The 21,923-nt window shown below is 39.7% G+C and overlaps 1 protein-coding gene across 4 annotated transcripts in view; it reads right to left on the reverse strand.

Annotated features, from left to right (window-relative positions):
- The window catches only part of DAAM1 (dishevelled associated activator of morphogenesis 1), a 3,124,549-nt gene that overhangs the window by 847,616 nt on the left and 2,255,010 nt on the right, over positions 1-21,923 (reverse strand). For all 4 annotated transcript variants that reach the window (XM_044074460.1, XM_044074457.1, XM_044074458.1 and 1 more), the window contains one exon: positions 14,861-14,927. In XM_044074460.1, coding sequence (XP_043930395.1) covers positions 14,861-14,927 — 67 coding nt within the window. The remainder of the gene's footprint in view (positions 1-14,860; positions 14,928-21,923) is intronic.

Consider the following 21,923-nt stretch of genomic DNA (forward strand, 5'->3'; position numbering starts at 1 on the left):
GACAGGTAGTTGGGGTGATATGTCATTCTGCCATACAACGGATTATTGGCGGTCAGACAGGTAACTCTGAAACCAGGTGGTGACTGATTGAGAGAAGGATAGGTTATTGAGGACAGAGATAAGTTGTTTGTGTGGGATCATGTCAAATGCTTTAGATAGGTCTAGGAAAGTAGCAGAGGAAAGATAAACATTGTTTTTATGCTGAAGGATAGTGTTAGTAAAGGAGAGTAAGGCAGTGGTGGTGCTATGGTTTGGTCAGAAACCATGCTGAGTACTGGAAAGGAGGTTGTTAGTAAGGAGGTATTCTGAGACCCGAGAGTGTATGCATCTCTCTAGTACTTTGGAGAGTGGAGAGATAGAGTGGAGATAAATTAATCACCATGGAAATCCACAACTCACCCCCCCCACATCCCCCCCCCCCCCGCAAAGGTAACCACCTTGAAAAACTTCTCCAAAGCTGACTTGGGGCTCCTAAAGACAGAGGTGGCTAACTTCACATCACCCATGCTAATGGAAAATAGCTGCATGACTGCTGAATTATACACCAATGCACTGCACGAACATGTACATAAATCCAAGAAACTAGCCATACTCAACAGAACCAAGATGCTCACCTCCAAAAAAAGGAAGCCAATCAGGTGGTCCCATGCCATTAATAAACTCTACAACAGAAGGAAGAAACTGTTGCAGAAAAAGGTGAAGTCCCAAGACTGGAAAAACTACCTTATTAGCCTCAACAAAAAGTTGAGATCCCTCATCAAATCCTCCAAAGCCAGCTATGAAGGCAGAACTGTGGCAGATACCAAAAACAATCACAAAGCCTTCTATAGTTATATCAAGAATCTCCACGGCAATACCCAGATTTGCTCCGAGTTACTGAACAATGGTACCTCCTATACTGAGCCAACAGATATTGCCAACATGCTGGCCGACAGATTCAGTGCCAACTTTACCCCTCTCTTCCGCCCTAAAGGATCAATCACAATACTGGAAGAATGCCAGGCACCCAGCATTAATGCAGCACAGGTTAAAGCTGCATTGTCCAAGGCCAAGAATACAGCTTCCATTGGACCCGATAACATTCCTGGCTGTGTTCTACATGAACTACAAAGCAAACTGGCACCACATCTGTGTGGCCTGTTCAATCACAGCCTCACTTTAGGCTTTGTCCCTACCAAATGGTGCACTGTTACAGTCATCCCTCTCCATAAAGGGGGGGGGGGAGACTATAAACCCTGGGAATTATTGTCCCATTAGCCTGATGAGTCAGATATGTAAAGCTATGGAGCGCATCATCATGGACCTGATTAACAAAGATGTATGAAAATCTCCAAACTCTAGACACCACACAATTTGGCTTTGTGAAAGGGTGATCATGCCTGCTCAACCTGGCTGACTTCTTTGAGTCGGTTACCAGGGCTGTGGATGAAGGTAAGGCAGTGCAAACAGCCTACCTCGATCTGGCCAAGGCCTCTGATATCATTCCTCACTTGGAAATTATTGATAAACTCACCAAACTAGGCATCAACCCCTATATCACTAGGTGGGTTGGAAATTTGCTCACAGATAGAACACAAAGTGTGTAAGTAGTGGACTCCAAGTCAGACTGCTGACAAGTCACAAGTGGTGTCCTACAGGGATTGGTCCTGGGTCCTCTCCTGTTCGGCATCTACTTCTCAGAAGTCCAGGCCAACACAAAGGGATTCTGATGACTGCAAACTGGCAGCCATTATTAACTCCCCAAGTAATGCAGACATCCTACAGTAAGGTCTCAGTGAGACCAATGACTGGTGTCGAAACCATGGCCTTACTGTGTCATCCCCTTCAGTAAAAACTCAGCTCCAACTAATGACCACACATGGGAGCCCACTGAACACTGAAGGCCTTATGAGAGATCTGGAGATGCTGGTTGACAGCAACCTCTCTTTTGACCACCACATTGCCACTGTGATCAGAAAGTCCTTCTATATGGCATATGTCATTACCAGGGGTTTTGCATCCAGGAAGAAAGAGGTTGTCTCTCTCTACTTTTTCCTCATTAGACCAATCATAGAGTATAATGCCCCATTTGGCATGTACCTCACTACATACCTGCAACAGCTGTACAGGCCACAAATACCTCATGATGAGGATCCCAGGCATTAAAAACATGTCCTACATGGACAGACTCAAAAGACTCCAGCTATTCTTGGTCTCGTATCGCCTACTTAGAGGCAATCTCTGCTCGACTTACAAAGCCATGTCTGACCCCAGCTCTGTTAGAAATGCTACATCTAAAGAAGTCCCAATCCCTATGCATCAATTGCTCCAGAGACCTCAACCTCATTACCACAATCAACAGAACATGCTGGAGGGACAGGTTCCTCACCCAGAGACTGCCCATGCTCTGGAATAGACTTCCCATACATGTCAAGCAGGGCACCTCGCTGCCCTTCTTCAACAGAAATCTTGATGAGTGGATGGGTAATAGAAAGTTCACTCCAGGATCACTTCAGTGGCTCTACTTGATAGAGGCACTGGGAACCAACGCTGGGCAGCATGATGCCAGGGCACTTCTATGGGCTAGGCTTGTAAAGGCACCAGGGTCATTAGCCTAGTACTCGGGTCTATATTATATATTCAAAGCTTCAAAATTTCAAACCTCGTATGTTTGACAACATATGAGTGAAAATTGAAACCTCGAATATATAACAAACAAAAAAAAAAAAAAAAACTTACCTTAACGCTATGAGCAGGGGGGCAAGCCCCTCTGCACCCCCACCCGCCCAACTTAAATATATCAACTCATATACTGCACTTCAGTGCAGAAAAAGGAAATGTTTCTGTTCTGCGTGTACGGAGCCGTTGCCTTTCACCTTCGAACTTTTCAAAAGTTTGATCATATGACATTCGAACTTTGAAACGTTCGGCAATTTAATACGGACTCTAGTACACACCTAAGAACCTATTAATGTACATACTTGCTAACTGGACTACCTGCTAGACTTTCCCTTACTATTTTGTTACACTAAAACACTTTGTTTAATCCCTTCATAGTTGTTACCTCCCCAGGCTGAGAAGAACAAAGTCCAGTGGGATCTGTGCTTTACTCTGGTTAATAAATCAGTCAGTCACTCAAACACATACATACAAGTGGTAAAGTTAGCAAAATCGACATAAAAAGTAAAACAATAGTCAAACTATGTAAACAGAAAAAAGTCAATGAAAACCAACATAAAACACAGTAACACACTGACACCTCTGCTTGTTTTTATTTTCACAATGGTAAATTATGTACCCCACACTCAGATATTTATGGTGGTGGAAAAGGTGGGTGGCAGACTGTCCTGTAGTAAGGATCCACTTATTCAACTACATATTGCTAAAGTGAGAACTCTACACAAATGTATTATGTTCATCATAAGGAAAATAATGAGCTTAAGGCCAATAGATGAAAGCTTGATGGTAAAAATGGAAGCAATAGCCAAATTTCTATTAAAAAATAATCATGCCACCATGGATGAGCCAGATTGTTTAAATGAGAAACTTAAATGAAAGTCACTCACTATAGTCAAGCTTTAACCAGTACTGGTGGCATACAGAGATGAAGCCCTTACTATGGTGCAGGTAACCAGAATTTAACTAGTGGTCTGGGTACCTCACACAGCTCACAGGAAAGGATGAATCTGCCTACCCTGGAGGAGGGTTAGGGGGTTCAGGCAAAGCCAGCTGTACATTGGCACAATCAAGTGAAGGAGTATAGGCAATGCAAATGTTCAGCCTGGTGATGGCAAGTATTAAATTCACAAGTCACTGTTAAGTGGCAGCCTTCAATGCATATGTGCACAGTAGCACACATTTATATGGTTAAGGCACTGTCAGCCTCCGCAGTGATGTGACTGACACATGTCCCCACCCCACTCAGAGAAAGGAATTAGGTCAGTACAAAAATGTCCTCGTTGTCGGGATTCCACTGAGTGCATAAAGCATCCTCCTGGCTGCCTGAATTATGGCCCCTCCTAACAGCTCTCAATCTGATCGCAAGTGAGATTCTCATTTAAGGGAATAAATGGCCATGTCTGACTGGGGAATCTCACAAAGATGTTCAAACATCACACAAGAAGAAAAAAAACTCTGTAAAGTCGAGCTCTAAGTTAATGGAATCAAATGTATTCAAAATGAATGCACTGAGTATTACAAAGTCAAAGAATTGAGAAAAACAAAGGCAAAATATGGAAGAAAATCAGAATGGCTAAACATAACTAAATATTAGATGGTATAAAAGTTTTGATAAAGAAATTAGAAGATAAATGAAATAAAAAAAATCAATGCAACAACAAAGGATAGATATTTCTAGGTCAGCTAATTGCAAATGATGCAAAAGAGTAGACTATAAAGCAGTTGAAAGTTGTAGGAGTTAGGGGGTCATGAGTAATAGTGAAAGAATAGGAAAAAGTATAATCAGCAAAATGTTACATTAACAATCTAAACATAACTGATGATACTATAAATTCTAATGTACTTCCATTACTTAAATAAAGCAAATTAAATTAACAAAATGTTGTTGTTGTGTCTTTCGGCTTTTCCCGGTTAGGGGTAGCCACAGCGGAACTCCGGTCCGCTAATGACTGGTAGTTGATTTTTACATGCCGAGTTACCAGCCCTGACGCACAACCTTCAATGAAGGTACGCCCATTCACGCACGTCTCCACGCAGAAGGCGCTCTAGCTGAGAACCGGACAGCGTCATACTGTGCGGCGACAACAAAATAAAAAATATTAATACTAATTAACCTAGCATCATAGCATTAAAACTGCAGTAGCCAGCTCTATGCCTCAGACAGACAAAACTGTATGAATCAAACGACTTGGTCTTGATTAGTGGATTGGGGCGCTACAGGAGCCCGCATGAAAGTGGGTGACACCACCCGACTGCAAAGCTAGACCTTGGGATTATACTCTTGCAAGCATGCTTAAAGAAATAATAATACTTACAGCTGACTGACTGACAACCATGCCATAGTCATAAAACATTATCACAAGCTACAGCAAAATTACATACACATAGATGTACTTAAAATAATCTAAAAACCCAAATGCCAACGTCGCCAATATCAACAAAATAAAATAAAATTAAAAAAAATTGACTTCTCATTGTACATGCCTCAAGACAACTTCAGAACATGCAACAATAAAATGGTAATTTTTGCTGAGGGACAAGCCCCCCCCTGTTAATTATATATTCTAATTCTGAGATTGCACAATACCACAGAAAGGGTATATTCCTCAACACTTGTAATACAGCAATATTGTACAAGTGTCAGCCATCTGGGTTGTTGATTAGTGTGTGATGACAAAGAGATGTCAACTTTAAAGACAGTTGTGCAAATTAAGGGCTCCCATGCAGTTACACACACATTCACTATCTCAGTCACATTCTAGGTGGTATTTAATATCAAGACCAGAAAGTGCAAACTAAATTAAACTAGAAAAAAGAACATAGAACCCTTAACGTAATTAGAAGTTTCAGCTTTAAAGCAGTATGGCCATATATATAGTAAATATGTTAAATAAAAATGTTTTTTTACAAAATTATGTTCAAAGAACACTGCCTTTAGATACAAATAATTACTTTTGTTTCAAATGCTACTACACCCATATTTCAGATGCTGTCACATCTGAAGAATTCACACGTTAAAGACTGAAAATAAACCCAAAATAGAATTAGAACAGTTAACATTTTGAACTCAATAAGGAATATTTAAAGCAAATTTCAAACAAATCAAATTTCTTAAACATCAAAAAATGACTATAAAACAAAGCTGAAATGCCATTTTACAGTACACCTACTGCAGTAAAAGCTAACAGCCCACCAGTTTGACTTACACCAACTCAGAATGTTACAAATGTAAGAAAGGATGTTACTTGTCCAGTAGTTCTCTTTTACAGTAAATATCCAGTGCTGAGGTGATTAATGGCATTGTTCTTGGCATAACATATTTCCAGTAACACGCCATCCATGCAAACCATGGAGCCATTCTAATGCATTCAAGGCAAAAATGTTTTTTAAGGGAGATGAAAATAGAAGATACTGAACTACAGACAGCCAAACTGTCACAAGCAAAAGCTGAAAATATATCAAGCAACAAAATCAAGTAAAACAACTAAACACTAGTGGGAGATGATTGACAGGTACTCTCTCTCTTCTATGTATTCTCCAGTCCAAGAAAACACTTGCAAGCCAAACACAAAAAAGTGCATCAATTTCCAGCGTGGTGGTTCTCTAATAATGGCAGTCACATTTTATTTATTTATTTCAGTTTGTTAACCGGGAAAGTCCATTGGGCCAAGGCAGCCCGTTTTCAATGGAGGCCCGAGGAGAAAAGCTCCAGACAGAAAGACAATATACAATGTATTAGGTACAGCATATGAGAACAACAGTAACATTCAATATACAGCAATGCAAGATTTTACATATCTTGAAATATATGAGATGAGTCAATCAAGATATTAGCAAAAACAATACATTTATGTTCATTTAATACACTACATGTATTTAGGCAAAGGAATTTTAGAGATGAAATGAAGCAGTGGCAGAGATTAAAGTAGAACAGAATAGGGATAGGAATTAGGTAGGATGGGTACAGGAGCACTCCCAGAGGGAGTAGAGGTGAGAGTGGAGTAGGGTTTTAAATGATGGTAGGTTAGGGGTAGTTCTAATTTAAGGGGGAAGAAAGTTCCATAATCTGGCAAGGGAGAATGATAACAGAAGTTGCCCTGGTGCATGTAAAGGCTTGTAAAGTTCTAAGAGGTTCTGATTTGTGGATCTAAGTGTTCTATGTGACTGGTGAAGTTTTAGGGAAGAGGAGAGTGATGGACAGTTAGGTTTGAAAATTAGCTTGTGTGCTGTAGTTAGTTGAATGAAATTGAGGTAGCTTGGGAGTTCCAACTAATTTAGAGCATGTAGGGAGTTGCAATGGTGAGTAGAGGATTTGGATCCTGTGACAAACTTTGAAATTTTGTTATAACATGAGGAAAGTTTAGATTTTAGGGATGATTGGAGGTTAGAGAGTAGCAGAGCTCCATAAAAAAGGGAGGGTAGGAGGTAGGTGGTAGATAAAAATTGTCGAGAAGACAGAGAAAAGGTAGCACCTATGTCGATAAAGCATACCAAGTTTTTGAGGAGTCTTTTTAATGTTGGTTTGTAGGTGGATATCAAATTTTAGCTGGTCATCGATAAGAACGCCCAGACGTTTTGTATGGGGAACTATTTCAATAGTTGTTTTGTTTAGGCTAAGTATAGAGAAGGATGATTTGTCAGCAGCAATATGTCTAGAAGGGGTAAAGATCATTATTTTATATTTGGAGGCATTTAGGACTAGGTGATTGTCAAGCATCCAGGAATCAATGGAGGAGAAGGCTTCTTGCATAAGGTTTATTAGTAAAGGAAGAGTTTTGGCTGAGCAGATGGTAGTGGAGTCGTCTGCGTAATGCAACAGTTTAACCTAGGGAATCTTTTGGTGGAAATCACTGATGAAAATGTTAAATAGTAAAGGACCCAAAATAGAGCCTTGGGGTACACATGTTGGGGTGTGAAGGAAAGAGGACGTTCAGTAGTTCCATTTTACAGCTTGTTCCCTGGCTGAGAGATAGCTGGAGAACCATTTGATAGATGAAGAGGAGAGATTAAGATGGGAGAGTTTATAAAGTAGAAGCACATGAGAGACAGTGTCGAAAGCATTAGATAAGAGTCACGAGCAGAGTTAATGATTTTGAGGAAGGAAAGAAGGGCAGTGATGGTGCTATGTCCTGGTATAAACCCGTGTTGGGTAGGAGTTAGGAGTTGGTTGTCCAATAGGTAGGGTAATAGTTGGAGGTGAATACATTTTACGAGTATCTTAGATATAGGGGATAGGATAGCAATAGGGCGAAAGTTGGAGATTGAACAGTTTGTACCTCCTTTATGGAGGGGGGTGATGAAGGCTTTTTTTCCAGAGGTATGGTACATAGGACTCCTGAATGGAATGATTGATTAGGATGCTGATTGGAAGGGCTATGCTATCAGCAGCTAGTTTGAGAAAGTTAGATGGAATGTCATCTGGGGCATTAGAGCAAGGTTTTAACTTTTGTAGGAGCTTTTTTTTTAGTGTGGGTAGGAATGGGTTTGAGAGTAAAAAGGGAGGACTTAGGGTTCATGGATGTTAAGTTTTTATTATCAGTTAAGTTGGGGGGGGGGTGTTGTTAGGGAAAGAAGAGGTGTGTTTGCCTATGGAGTCAATGAAAAAGGAGTTAAATTGTGTAGCTAGGTGGAGGTCTGGCGTGTCTGGGTCAGGGCAAGGGTTCTCTTTTTTGCCTGGGGATAATATTGATGAAATACTATTCCAAAATTTTCTGGGGTTGGTTTTATGATTATTTTGAAGTTTAAGGTAGTAGGATTTGTGGTCAGTGGCTATTTGTTTTTTACTTGATTTCGCAGTTACTTGAATTCGGCAAGAGAGTTGGGAGTTTTGTATTTTTGGGAGTATTTCCAGATTTTACCTTGGTGATGATGCACAAGTAGTTTTGTGTCTTTAGTTAGCCAGGGGGCTGTTTTGGATCCGAGTCTTTTGGTTCTATTGGGGGCGAAGTGGTTAAGTATATCAGTGAAAATTCTATTGAAATGTGAGACTGCTGCATCTAAAGGAAGGGACTTTAGAGGGTTCCAGTCTATCTGTTTTAAGGTATTAGAGAAAATTAGGGGGTTGAAGTTTTGCATGTTGTGGGTGGTAATGTGTCTGTGTTGAAAGAGGATGGTGAAAGGGGAATGGCATATGTAGGCAGGGAGATGGTCACTAAGGGAGTCTGCGACAGTACCACTATCAGAAACTCGGTTTGGGTGGGAGACTAGTATCCAGTCAAGGATGTAATCTTTATATGGTCTAGTAGAGGTTTTGATTAGCTGTGTGAATTGATATAGGTTGATGCTTTGAGAAGGGGCAGATGAGTCAATGGCAGACCAGTTTATGTTGACATCGCCTAGGATTATAGTCTCACTATTTATGTTGGAAGTGAACCAGGCAAGAATATCTTCCAGTATAGGGATATTGTTACCAGGAGGAATGTACAGGGAGGCAATGCATAAAGTTTTATTGTTATTTACTTTGAGAAGGGCGAGGGCTAGCTTGGCGGTGTCAAATGAGGGTATGGGCTTAGTATAGGGTGTTACTGTTAAGGAGGAGGAGGAGAAGAGTAAGGCTACTCCTCCACCTTTCTTTTGAGGTCTGTCACTTCTTATAAGTTTATAGTTAGGGGGCATCATTTCGGTATCTATGTGTGGTTTTAGCCAGGTTTCTGTGATAGAGACAATATCAGGTTTGTTATGAGAGATCCAGGCATGAAAGGAAGGTATTTTATTACAGAGGCTCCTGGCATTAAGTGTGGCAAGGAGAAGAGATTTGTAGTGCAGGGGAGAGCTATGTGAATGTGGTTTAGAGGTGGAGTTGTATGAAGGCCCTGGGTTAGGGTGTATGTCTCCAGAACGGAGGAGGAGGGTGATAAATTTTGAGTAGAGTATGGATAGGTATCTATTTTCTAATGGGTCATAGGTGTAGATATTGGAACCTAATGAGGTGAGTTTGGTGGGTATGGGAAGTGGTTTACTAGAGGTAAGGAAGAGCTTCCTTTGAAATAGAAAAGATTCATTGTGTTTGTAGAGGTGGGGGGAGGCTTGGGTTGTAAAAGGAAAGTCTTTTTTAATGTAAATCGCAGTTGTATGAAAGGGAGGGGAGTGCTGAAACTGTGGAAGACTAGTAAGGTAGAGTAAGCAGAAGATGATTAGGCTTAGAAATAAGGGTATTAAAGCATAGGTAGATTTTGTTTGCATGGTGGGAGACAGAGTATGAGTTGAGTGAGAAGGATGTGTAGGAAGAGAGATGGTTAAATGTGAGAGGAGAGGACTAGAATGAAATGTGTGACGGTGTAATTCACATGGATATAGAAGGGTGGAGTGGAGGGGTGAAGGCAGTTGTAGTGGTGAGTGGATAAGGAGAAAGTGGAGGACAATATTTGGAGGGTTTGGCTACTGGCTATCCTGATGGGGTGCGTGCACTAACCACCTAGTAGGGATAAGGTACAGTCAGTTATTCAGTAATTATTGATGCAAGCAAGTTACATAAAAGCATACACCATCCCTCGCCGTCTAATCCAAATCCAACACCCACTGGAAAAATACAATGCCCACTGATCTCACAAAGTACAAACAGTTGAAAAAACAGAGAATGTCAAACATCCCATTCGTTAGAACATTAATTAGGCCAGACCTAGATACAAAAATGTCCTAGGTAGTAAGCTCACACGGGAATCCTAAACCTTTTTCTCCAGTAGTTTGCTAACTTTGATCCTAGGGCCTCTCATTCGAATTCCCCCTCCAAATATCTTTCCTACTAAAGCTGGAACTTGAAAGGAGGTCTATTGTACACATCTGTCCAAACATAAAGGAACTGTGGAAACACTGAACTTTTTTCAGACTGCATCTCCGTTTTCAATGTCAAGAATAAATGGTGACAAAAATGCACACCAATGTCATCAAACCCAATAACATGAATGATATTAATGACATATAGAGTTAAAATGTCCACTTGAAGAAGACTGTGAGGCAGCCAATATAGTCCAACAGTGATGAATGTCCGTCGATAATGTAATAGACAAACAATGAAAGAATTAGTACTTACAACAAACCAAAAAGAAAAATTATATGAGAGCTCATCATATCATCAGTTAGTCAGAAATGTCAATGCTCGCCAGTTCAATGTACTCAAAAAACTCAAACAATTCAAAGGCCCCGAACTTCCGTTGATGATGAAAAATGCACAAGATGTATGAAGCAGCAGTGCGTATTCATAAATATTCCATACTTATTTGTAGAATCTGATAGAAATAGTTCCCGTCACATAAGCACTCCATCCATCGCCAGTCCACTGAATAACAATCCCAAGCAGGAACCTTTATCATCCCATCATACTGACTTCATTTAAAGTTTTATCCAGGGCATTTTTTTATAGCCCCTATTAATCTCCTTTCAATTTAAGTGCAGGTTCCTTATATTCATCGCCTTCTGGGATGCCACCTCGACATTCTCAAGTATTGGCTGGATATGATGAATTATTGCAGTTCATGTGACTCTGAGGTAGTGATGCGATTTCCTTCTGGCCTGTTTCAAGTGCTTCAGAACAGTTATCCAATTCACATAGCTGTTCCAGGATATAGGATGTCTGATAACTTCCAGCAAAGTCCCATGCTGTAAGCCTCTCATCTAGGTCACACTCTTACTTCTAAGCTCTGATACTTGCAAGGTTCATGTTAAGGTTGTCTGCCTCTATCAGGGCATACCTTCAGTTCCAAAATCAAGTACTCCCACAAACCACAATCCCCAAGTTTCACTCCACAGGTTAGTCCCAATTAGGCCCTGCCTCAGTACATTCTAAGACTTCTTCCTTTCAGCATTTTGCCAATGTTCCTTCACTGAGAAACTGCCATTTTAAACAAAGATCAAAGTTTAAAAAAAATAAATAAAATAAAAACATGGGGGGAGAAAACTTTCATATTAATATGCATAAAATATGCACATTAATGGAACGGAAAATGTTGACTTGTGGTAATGCTTACACTTGCGTCAGCAGTGACAATGTACAGAAAATTCTAATGGACAATGTAATGCAACTAAATTTTGGTTTATAAATTTTCACTTATACCTGAAGTAAGCAACTGCTACAAACATTCTCATACCTACATCTGAATATGGTCTTCCTGTAAAGCACTCTTCTTTTACCTAAAAATGCTCAAGTTATCTACACAGCATAAAATAAAATAGTAAAATTCATGCTTTTTCCTTCTTTTGAAAATCTCTGTATAATATTACTAAGAACTAATAGGCTTCATATTAGTAAAACGACATCTGTACTAAACCCACAAACGTACAAACTTGCCATTGTATTGTTAACTAAAGTTAATACTCACAATTTCTGCTTACACCTTGAGAAATGACTCTGAATCCCAACTGAAGAACTACTTTCTCTCCAAACCTTTACTAAAAAGCCTTTTCCAAAAGCGCCCAAGCCTCTTGGTTAATATCTCCATAGTACCTGACTTAGAAATAACTCAAAAAATTAAAGAAAGCTTTAAAGGATACACTAAAGTAGAGAATACATGCATACCATTTAAAGATGCAGGCTGATGTTGCCAAAACTACAGCATGCCTAACTGGCTACATTAATACTACCTACCAGCAGCCTTTATCCTGCCAATTACTTTTTACTATGATGAGCATTATACTTTTCCTATTTCGGCACTTAGACTAATACTGTGTATGGTATTCTTTACTGTGTTTACATCATCACACATCTATCTACACTACTATACATATTACTATTTTTGTCTCCGTCTGAGGTCCTGTCACACTTTTTATGTTATTAGCTGTCGAATTTCTGTGCATGTTTCAATTCATTCTCAACTTGTGGTTCTCCATCTTCCAGTCTTTGCTTATTTTCATCTGCTTTCCCGCTGTCTTCTCCAGTATGCATTATTTCCTTCTATCACTGCTTCCTTATTGTTTAAAAATACACTTGACTATTTTTTAATCCCAGTACTTTAAATATCTCAGATTTGTCTGTACTCTATAGAAAATTTCTACTTATCCTCTTTGTGTGTTTATGTATATGTTATTCATCCACTCTTATTTTTCTTTTTCTCAAGTTATTTAAAAATTCATGTTTTGTTGCACTATATTTACCATTTTGACACAGGCAATGACTGAAAAAGTCCCACAACCAGCTCACTTCCCAATTAAACAATAAATACATAAAAATACTTGTGTTTTCATCTTTGTGAAGCAAAGTAAAGTTCTCCTTTCCACTTTATAAACAATGGACAGCACTCAGTGTCAAAGCCAAAAATTTTAGTAATCTCTGAAAACATCTGGTTTGTGAATATCCCACTCCAACTGTCACTGCATAAGCCAAGCCAGAAATCACTACAGTTGCCACTTCACAAGAAGCTATCCCTGACAGATAGTGAAGAAAGGCCAGCAGGCAACCAATTCAACTGAAACAGCATCCTCTTCCACAGCTGTAACTCTCTGAAAATGTCCAATCAGTGAAAGATCTCCCTTTTGCCACAGTTTTCTGAAAATTTTAAAGATAACAGGCAAATAAATTAATAGAAAGTTATGTCCTCTTCCACAACCACTGATCTCTGAAAGTGTCCAGCCAATCAGACAGCAGGCAACCATTTCAACTGAAATCATGTTTTCTTGCACATACACAGCTCGCTGAAAAATGACTAACCAGTGAATGTATGTTCGCATACTAAGACACACAACTCAGTGTGAACACTTAATGATTAAGTGTAAGGAGGCCTCACTGTGCTCCCCCATGAAGTCATGGCTCAAGATTATGCTTTCTTGCAGCTAAAAGGAAGTCCATCTGCTGAAGATGATCTGGATCAAAACTAACATCCTTCTGAAGACTAAAGTCCACTCATGTTTATACTGCTGCAGCAATGAGCCTTATGGTGAACATCTAGCATCTGCTCTGTCTGCTTGATGCACATCCCACTATACAAAGTGTCAGATTCTTAAAGCCGGTTATGGGGGGTACTGGTTACAGTGAATAAGGCAATAAACCTATCATCACACTTCATCTTAGAGGCCTGTGTTTGATTTCTTGTTACCATCTGCATGCTGTGCAATTCCTATCAAGTCACTTAGCCAAAACAAAGCTCCCACAGCACCCTTGAAATGAAAGGCATTTGTGCTCAGTTCTTGCCTTGTTATAGATGGCTAGCACTGAAGACCAAACACTAGAATCATGTGAGCAACAGCTAATGACAGACACAGATGACAGTAAAGCAATAATCATCAGAAATATAACCTTTGAGAAAACGGCATCCAAGCACGTTTCAAAATAAAAAGCTGGTCTCATTGTAAAATTATAAATTCATATGTAGTAATTTAGTGGTACAAGTTATTTTGAAATAGTTATTTGGTGACTTTACCATATTTCTAAGTCTAGAACATGTTCTCTTTATCGTCAATTGCCTTACATGTGATTTTTTAGGGTTCAGTTACAGTGTTAAGCAAAAAAGTTAAATGGACAGAAGTACATCCTTTTCTCATCACCTTCTGTAGTAAAAGTAGACATATATTGTTTTAAGTCTCTCCCCATCTGTTGTCTGCATATCAGACTGCCTATATGGCACATAAAGCAGGCATTACTTAAAATGAAACCGGACAGGCTGCAAAAGCTCTACCTTTGGAGAAACCGGGATAAAAACAGTAATGTAACGTCATATGCAAATCCATTCATCCATCCTCAACCCCTTTAATGAAGTGAAAATGAAGCAAGGATGTTCCATTTACTTATGACTACTACAGAATGAACACTACAATTCAAAGTTTTATGAATGTCTGCATCAAATAAATGATTTAAAACACTAAGAGTTTAATCACCTGTTGTATGACTTCACATGGTTATCAAAATGAATACCACAATGGATACTGGCAGTTATGAAAATTAAGTTAGTATTCTACAACAGAACACAGACGATGAAGTTTAGAGGTATACCTGAAATTCCCAACTACAAGATGGCAGTACATGTTATTACTCTTCCTAACAGAAAGTAAAGTAGGGGTTTATTGCATTCAAACCCATGTTTCTGCAGTTGGACATGAGAGAGACTATCCTTTACAGTCTGAACATAAGCATGCTGTCAGGGATGCATTTATAACTGAATGTCAAACAAGGTATTGTAGAACAACTTCTGGAGATAAAAGAGAAGCATAACTAATAATCATTCAGGCATGAATTAATATTTCAGCAAGATAACTAATGAGCTAGGAGGCTGTTTACCGTATCAAACTTCCTTGAAATTTGCAACTCATCTTCATTTCGAAGCACTTCAAAGAAATCCAGATGCCTAAATACAAGACAAAAAATGATTATCTTTCAAGCTATCACTATGTTTTACAGAATTATCTTAAGCACAAAAGACAAGGACAAATGAACTATGCTCACTTATTGTGATGTTTCTCCAGAACAGAATCACTGTGCTGTATACCGGGTAATGCACAACATTAAGCAAAATCCACAGATGCTTTTCTTGATGTATTTTATACATGATTGTATAAGCTTAATTAATTATACTTCACTGTATAAGTATCAAATTTTAATGGTGTCCATAAGGACCCCCCCCCCCAACGCCACCTCTGCCCCTTACCCCCCCATCCTGACCCAGCAATACAATGCAGTTAACAGGAAAACATTATACCCCTGAGACAGAAAAGGAGTGATGTGCATTTACATATGATACAAACTGACTTTACATTCACCTAACTTGATGCTTAGCACCAACGATTTTAATTTTACTTTTTCTTTGGGTATAATGACACAGAGGTTTCATTAAGACAACCATGGCTACATGGTAGATCAAACTCAGTCAGCAAGCTACTGTGAGGAAGAGAGAGACCATGTGAGTGTGTGTGTCTGTGAGAGAGAGAGAGAAGGATGTACACGAAAGACAGCCAGGAGTTCACTCAATGATCTTTGTTGTAATATCTGTTTTTAAACTCTGTACAAAAAGGCAGTAGAGGCAAGAAGGGCAGAGCACTACAGGGCTGAAGAGTAGAGAGATTGCATAGTAATGCTGGAATAAACTACCTAGGGACCAGAAGGTCAAACAACTCTCCAAACAACTGGCACCTTGACATACAGTGATGGAGCGCTGACTGTGACCAAAATCACCCAAGTTCAGTTAACGGTCCTGATAAGCATAGCCGGCTCTAGGCACCAGCGAACCCTGCAGTCGATGGGAGCCCCTAACCACAGCAAGTTACTTTATCTTGACATTTTGCACCATCTGTGCAACCAACAAAAGCTAGTGCAGCAATCTTGCATACTTAATAAGCCAAGTAGTTAATTACTCTTCTATATCCTTTAAAATTCAAAAAAGACTCTACTGATACTAACATTGTTTTATCAAGTAACAGCCTTCACAGTTTCATTAAATATTTTACAACTTTCATACTTCCCCTGACTTAAACTCAGCTAGCAGATATTCTCGCCACTAAAACTAACAACATAGCCAGCTTTAGGTAACTGCAATACCTGTGGCTGCAGGGGGGGGGCCTTTAATCACCCTTGACTGTGTGGGGGCCCTACAAAAGCTGCTGCTGATCGGGGAAAAATTCGGAGGAAAAAAATGCATTAATTTTCTGATTACGGTCTTTAACCTGGACAGACTGTGATACGACTCTTTTAGGATAACACTTACAATGAACAAGAGCAAGGTAAGCGCTAGAGAGATCAATACCCCAGAGTGACTGATCCTCAATGCAAACTTTGCATTATAAGAAGAGCTGATGCTTCTGCTCTTCAGGAAAGGTTTACTCTTCCAGGGAAATTTATAAATGCTGGCAGAACCAGATAATATAACTCTCAACGTCTTTGCTTAAGAATTCTGGGCAGAACCAAAAATAATAGCAGAATAAAGGCTCAAAATCAGAAACGTGCTTTAAATATTTCTCTAATTCACTTAAAAAGTTAGTAGAATAACATCTTTTGCATCAACATGCACTTTATGAACAAGAAGTATAAAACTCTGATGTATGCATTTCTTGACTGTCTGTAATCCTGAATGATTTACAAGAAAATCAAACTTTTTATGAAGGACAGAGCAAAATTATGAGCAAAATCAGGGAAGGTCTGTGAAATCAGAGAAAGTGACAAGTACGCATTACTCCTCAATGAGGTAAATAAAAGGGACTGAATCCTGATGCTGTTTGACAACTGCTAAACAGCAGTCACTGATCTGGTGCGGCAGTACCAGTGTTGCACAATGTGTTTCTATTTGCTGAAATAAGTACAAAACTAGTACAACTATATCTCATGCATGTGTGTGTGTGTAAAAATATCACAGATATTTATCTGTGCACACACCCAATAATGCCAGACAGTGAGGAGTGATGAGGCATGCTATGGATGTCAGCAAACACTGGAAATACATGATTGTGGCAATTTGAACCTCTGTGCTCATCCCAATCTAACACCAGAAGGGTACATAGGCAGTGACTGTGTTTTCTTTGGGAGGTTAGGGGGGAAGCAGTGTTCCCAGATAGGACCTATGTAGCCTCACAACAACTGGCTTGTTAGTTTATTGTGATCTACTATTTTGTCAGCTTTGAACATTAAGCCTTTGGGCACAACTTGGGTCTTCCTTGGAAAAAAAATTAAGACTGAAATTCTTTTCTTACCCATGATTTTTGTTTAGGGCACCATTGGATTAACAGGTTGGGAAAACGCTCTAAAATGCATCCCAGAACATCTATAACCATATGGCTTCTTGGGCCCTGGCTTATTTGAGTTATTTTCTGAACATTTGTTTCTATGCTGCCTTGGTCAGGAAAGATGTGTCGAAAGGATGCAAGGAAAAATAAAGCTGAACAGCAACAGTGAATTTTTTTTCCTTAGTCATAATTTCTGTTTAAGACATCACTGGATGAAAGGTTGTTCAAAAAGAGAAAAAATAAATATAAATCAGAACATATATAAAGTTATGGTTTCTTGAAAAAACTGAAAACTAAGGCAAAATGTGTAAAAAGGAAGAAAAAGGAACATGCATAGTATGGGGATCCCAAGATGGGGAGGACTGGAGTGTGGTGTGTGGGGGCCGAAATAGTAGGTCTAGGGCACCATTTGACCTTAATCCAAATTTGTATATAGAGGTGTTGTAATGTAGCACTGTTGCAACTAAATGCCAGTAACTATAAAAGTTCCTCCGAGATGGGCCAACGTAGTATGTTATACAGGCTTGTTGTAATGCAAGAGCATTGTAGCTACAGGTCAGTCGGTGTGTGCTACTCCTAAATGTTTGCAGCATGAATTAAAAGGTTGTTTAGGAGTAGTGGGAGTGACAGGGTAATATTTAGACTGGAAGTGCCAAGGGAGCCCCCAAATTGACATTTGCTGGTGGCCGCCAAAATACTAATACTGGCCCTGCTGAAAAGGGAAAAGCCAGCAAGGAGAGACAGCAGTCAGCAGCTGTGGCTGCCTCACATATCCTAGGGGAAGGAATGCCCATTCTCACTCTACCACTGCCACCTGGTGGAGGCCTAGGGTGCTGAATCAGCAAGAATTCCAAGGAAGACACTAAGGTGTCTGGGCCTCTGCACAATACATACAGCTGGAGGCACTAAGCATGTGTAACTTCATATCTTCCCACTAGGTCCCAGCATAGGACACCTTTACTGCTGCAGCAAACACCCACCCCAAAAGGATGGTCTTATGACTAAAATCCCCTACCCACCAGTATGGTTTATCATTCACTGCCTCTCACTCCCATTAAACTAGAGTCTAAAACATCTTTTGGTATATTTCCATTTACACCCATACCTCTTTATTGCATCCAGAAGTTGTTTGGGTCTGGCTTCCTGAACTAAGTGACCTATCAGCTAATAATAGGCAGAGTTAGAAAGAACAATGAGTTATTAACAAAATGTCACTAAGATCTTCAGTCTAGGATGTTATGCAGTGAAAAAACTAATCTTTGTTTGCCACTTACTCATATTTTGATATTTACGTTCATATTTTCATAACGGAGAGACCTACATTTTATTGAGGTGTACGGTGTGAAACACCAATGTGGGAGACAGCATAATTCACTGAAAATACTACTTCATATCACACTACATTGGAAACACTGCTAGATGTTTGTTAGTAATTATGAAAATAAGATATTTCCATATGTACTTAAAACAAGTGACTTACAAACTGTTGCATGACATTAGATGAAACCTCAGACCCTGGTGGGAAAAAATATCTTTGATATTTGACCTGTAAGTTGCACATTCTGAGAGTTAGCCATTATTAATTGTATTGCTAATTATACAATTAAATACATGTTTTCATATTTCTGTAAATCTCTGAATATACATGCACTGAAAGCTTATGTCTGGTTAACAAAAATGTTCTAACAATATATGTCTAAGTTGTTTACTTTTCAAGATATTAAAGTTTGTTTGTGAAAGTTTAGAAAAAATATAATTTGGGGTTTGTGTACACTTCTGTAAACAATAATATATTGTAAAGACTGAATGCACTTACTATTATTATTGTAAAAAATAAGTCTTACTGATAACATTGCTATTTGTACAGTTTTAGCTTATATTGTTTACAAAATATTTGCATGCATTTACCTTATGCTTTTTAAGTTTATTTTTCAGAAAATGCTCTGTAATGGAAGACCTGTGTAGGCTGCTAAAGGTGTGCCATTCCACAACACACACGTGTTAATGAGTTAAGGTAGTTGCAATCAGGATGGAGCAACAAAATGGCCAATCAGTTGACAACTGCTGAGGTGGAGGAAGAAAAACTCAGTAAAACAGGTACCTTTCAAATGCACTTGTGAAAGTAATGAAAAGTAAACACTGACTCACCATAATGAACCTGAAATGTGCTGGTGGGTAGAGACGAATAAGGAACTGATCAGGAGGTATAAAAACTGCAAATGTAGTACGGATCATACCATCAAAGTGTTGTTTCGGAGCTCTCCATTAAGTAAAATTGACAAAGGCTTTAGACTTGGGCACTTTCACTTTAGAAATTGCTTGTCTTTGTCAGCAACCTTCAGAACTGTTTAGTAACACTGAAGTGCCCAACAGTAAGGACAGTACAGTATACATTTACATTAAATTATGCTGCCTCTTATTTTTCCCCAAACAACCTTATAAAGTATGCATGACTTAATAGGTTCATAGGAAAGTACTAGGCTAGCTGCCCTTGCGGCCCATTTTAAGCCTAACCAATTTCCCTATTTCTGCTTGAATTAACCTGTCCCATTTGGTTAGAGATTGGCCTTACCCATTCCATAGCTAATTATACATTATCCTTAATGAGAATAACTAAGATCACACCATAGACAATTTAAGGGGACCCATGCATGGGATAAAGCATTTAGGAGCTGCCGCTGTCCATTAGTAGTACAGTGCTCACTCCTTAGATTTTCTGTTTCATATCCACAGACTCAAGTTTTGCTTGAATATGGATAGGGATGAACTCTTCTGTTGATGGGAAGTCTGTTCCAGAGCAGCAGTTTCCAATGCAAGATATACCTGTGTGTCCAAACCATTCTGCTGATGTTACAGAATAGGCTTAGATCACTAAACAGGGCATTTATGACTCCATATGACTTGCTGATGTGCAGTAAATCCATCAGGATTGGGTCAGAGGATGTGTTGCATGCCAGACACAAGTCACCTCCTAGCAGTCTGTAGGATACCAAGTGTAGTGACAGGGCTTTGAGTTGGTCCATGTAGAACATGTTGTTTAGGCCTTATATCCTTTTAGTAAAGAATCTCTATGGGTGTTCCAGTCGTTCTGTGTGTCTGAACAGATACATGCCAAAGTGGGCATTATATTTAAAGATCATAATAATGAGGGCTGAGTAAAGGGGGACAATGATATCTCTAGATCTAGACACAATTCCCTTTGTTTATAAACTGTGCAATATAGAAGGGCTTTCTTGCAACAAATTACATTTTCTAAATGGAAGGGTCCCCCAGAGGAGACTTGTCTGCCAGAATGGAGTTTTAAGTGCCAGCTGCTGCTCCTATGATGCTTCCGAGCTGCTGCTTCATAAAGTGGAAAGTACGTAGTGAAGATTTTCCACTCTAACTGCTGATTTTTCTCTCCTCAGGGCTGACCAATCAGCAGTCTGAGTTGAAATGTGGGAGGGAGTCAGCTTTTGGCAGCTGGCCAATTATGTCTTAGGCAAGACAAGCCATTTAGCCTAAAGGCATACCTCTCAATCTCTTAGCACAGGAAATCTGGACAAAGCCTAAAATAAAGGCGGGAATGCCCAAAACAGGGACAGATTTTAAATATTGCTCATAGAAACTTAGAAAATTGCTAGAACAGGTTTTGTGTTAGTATGTTAAGCTCTGTACTGTCTGAAACTCAAATGTGTGTCATTATTTAGTGACTTCAATCATCAGTGACACACCAGAAAACCATAAGCTACAACAGAATGGCATTAAATATACTGATCCCAAGAATGTTGCCAATATCCTGGCAGATCGATTCAGTGCCAACTTCACCCCCCCCCTCACCCCCTAAATGGCCCATCGCAATACTGGGAAGATTGCCAAATTCCGGTAATAACGGCCACACAGGTAAAAAACGCACTCTCCAAAGCTAAGAATACAGCATCCATGGGATCAGATGACATCCAGGGCTGTGCACTACATGAACTACAAAACGAACTGGCACCTCACCTAAGTGTCATGTTTAATCATATCCTCACCTCAGGCTTCATGCCCACTGAGTGGCGCACAGCTACAGTTATCCCACTCCACAAGGGGGGGATGCACCTTGGATCCTGGGAACTACCGCCCCATCAGTCTGACAAGCCTGAGCTGTAAGGCCATGGAACGTATTATTATGGAACTTATAAACAAAGACATTGGCAATCTTAAAACACTGGACCCCAATCCAGTTTGGGTTCATGAAGGGCCGATCTTGTCTCCTGAACCTGATTGACTTCTTCGAATCAGTCTCCAGAGCCGTGGACAAGGGTAAAGCAGTCTACACAGCCTATCTGGACCTCGCCAAGGCCTTTGACACCATCCCCCACTTTGGAATCATAGATAAACTTACTAAGCTGGGCATTAATCCCTACGTCATTCGATGGGTTGCAAAATGGCTTACTGACAGAACCCACACTGTAAAAGTAGCTGACTCCAAATCCAGCTCCAGGCAAATGACAAGTGGAGTACCTCAGGGTTCAGTCCAGGGATCGCTCTTGTTTAGCATCTACTTCTCTGAAGTACAGGCCAACACTAAGGGACTCTGGCTAACAAAGTTCGCAGATGACTGCAAACTGGGAGCCATTACTGAATCCCCAAATGATGTCGATACTCTA

This window comes from Protopterus annectens, chromosome 6.part0 (assembly GCF_019279795.1).
Source record: "Protopterus annectens isolate FY-2018-M chromosome 6.part0, PAN1.0, whole genome shotgun sequence".
Lineage (NCBI taxonomy): Eukaryota > Metazoa > Chordata > Ceratodontiformes > Protopteridae > Protopterus > Protopterus annectens.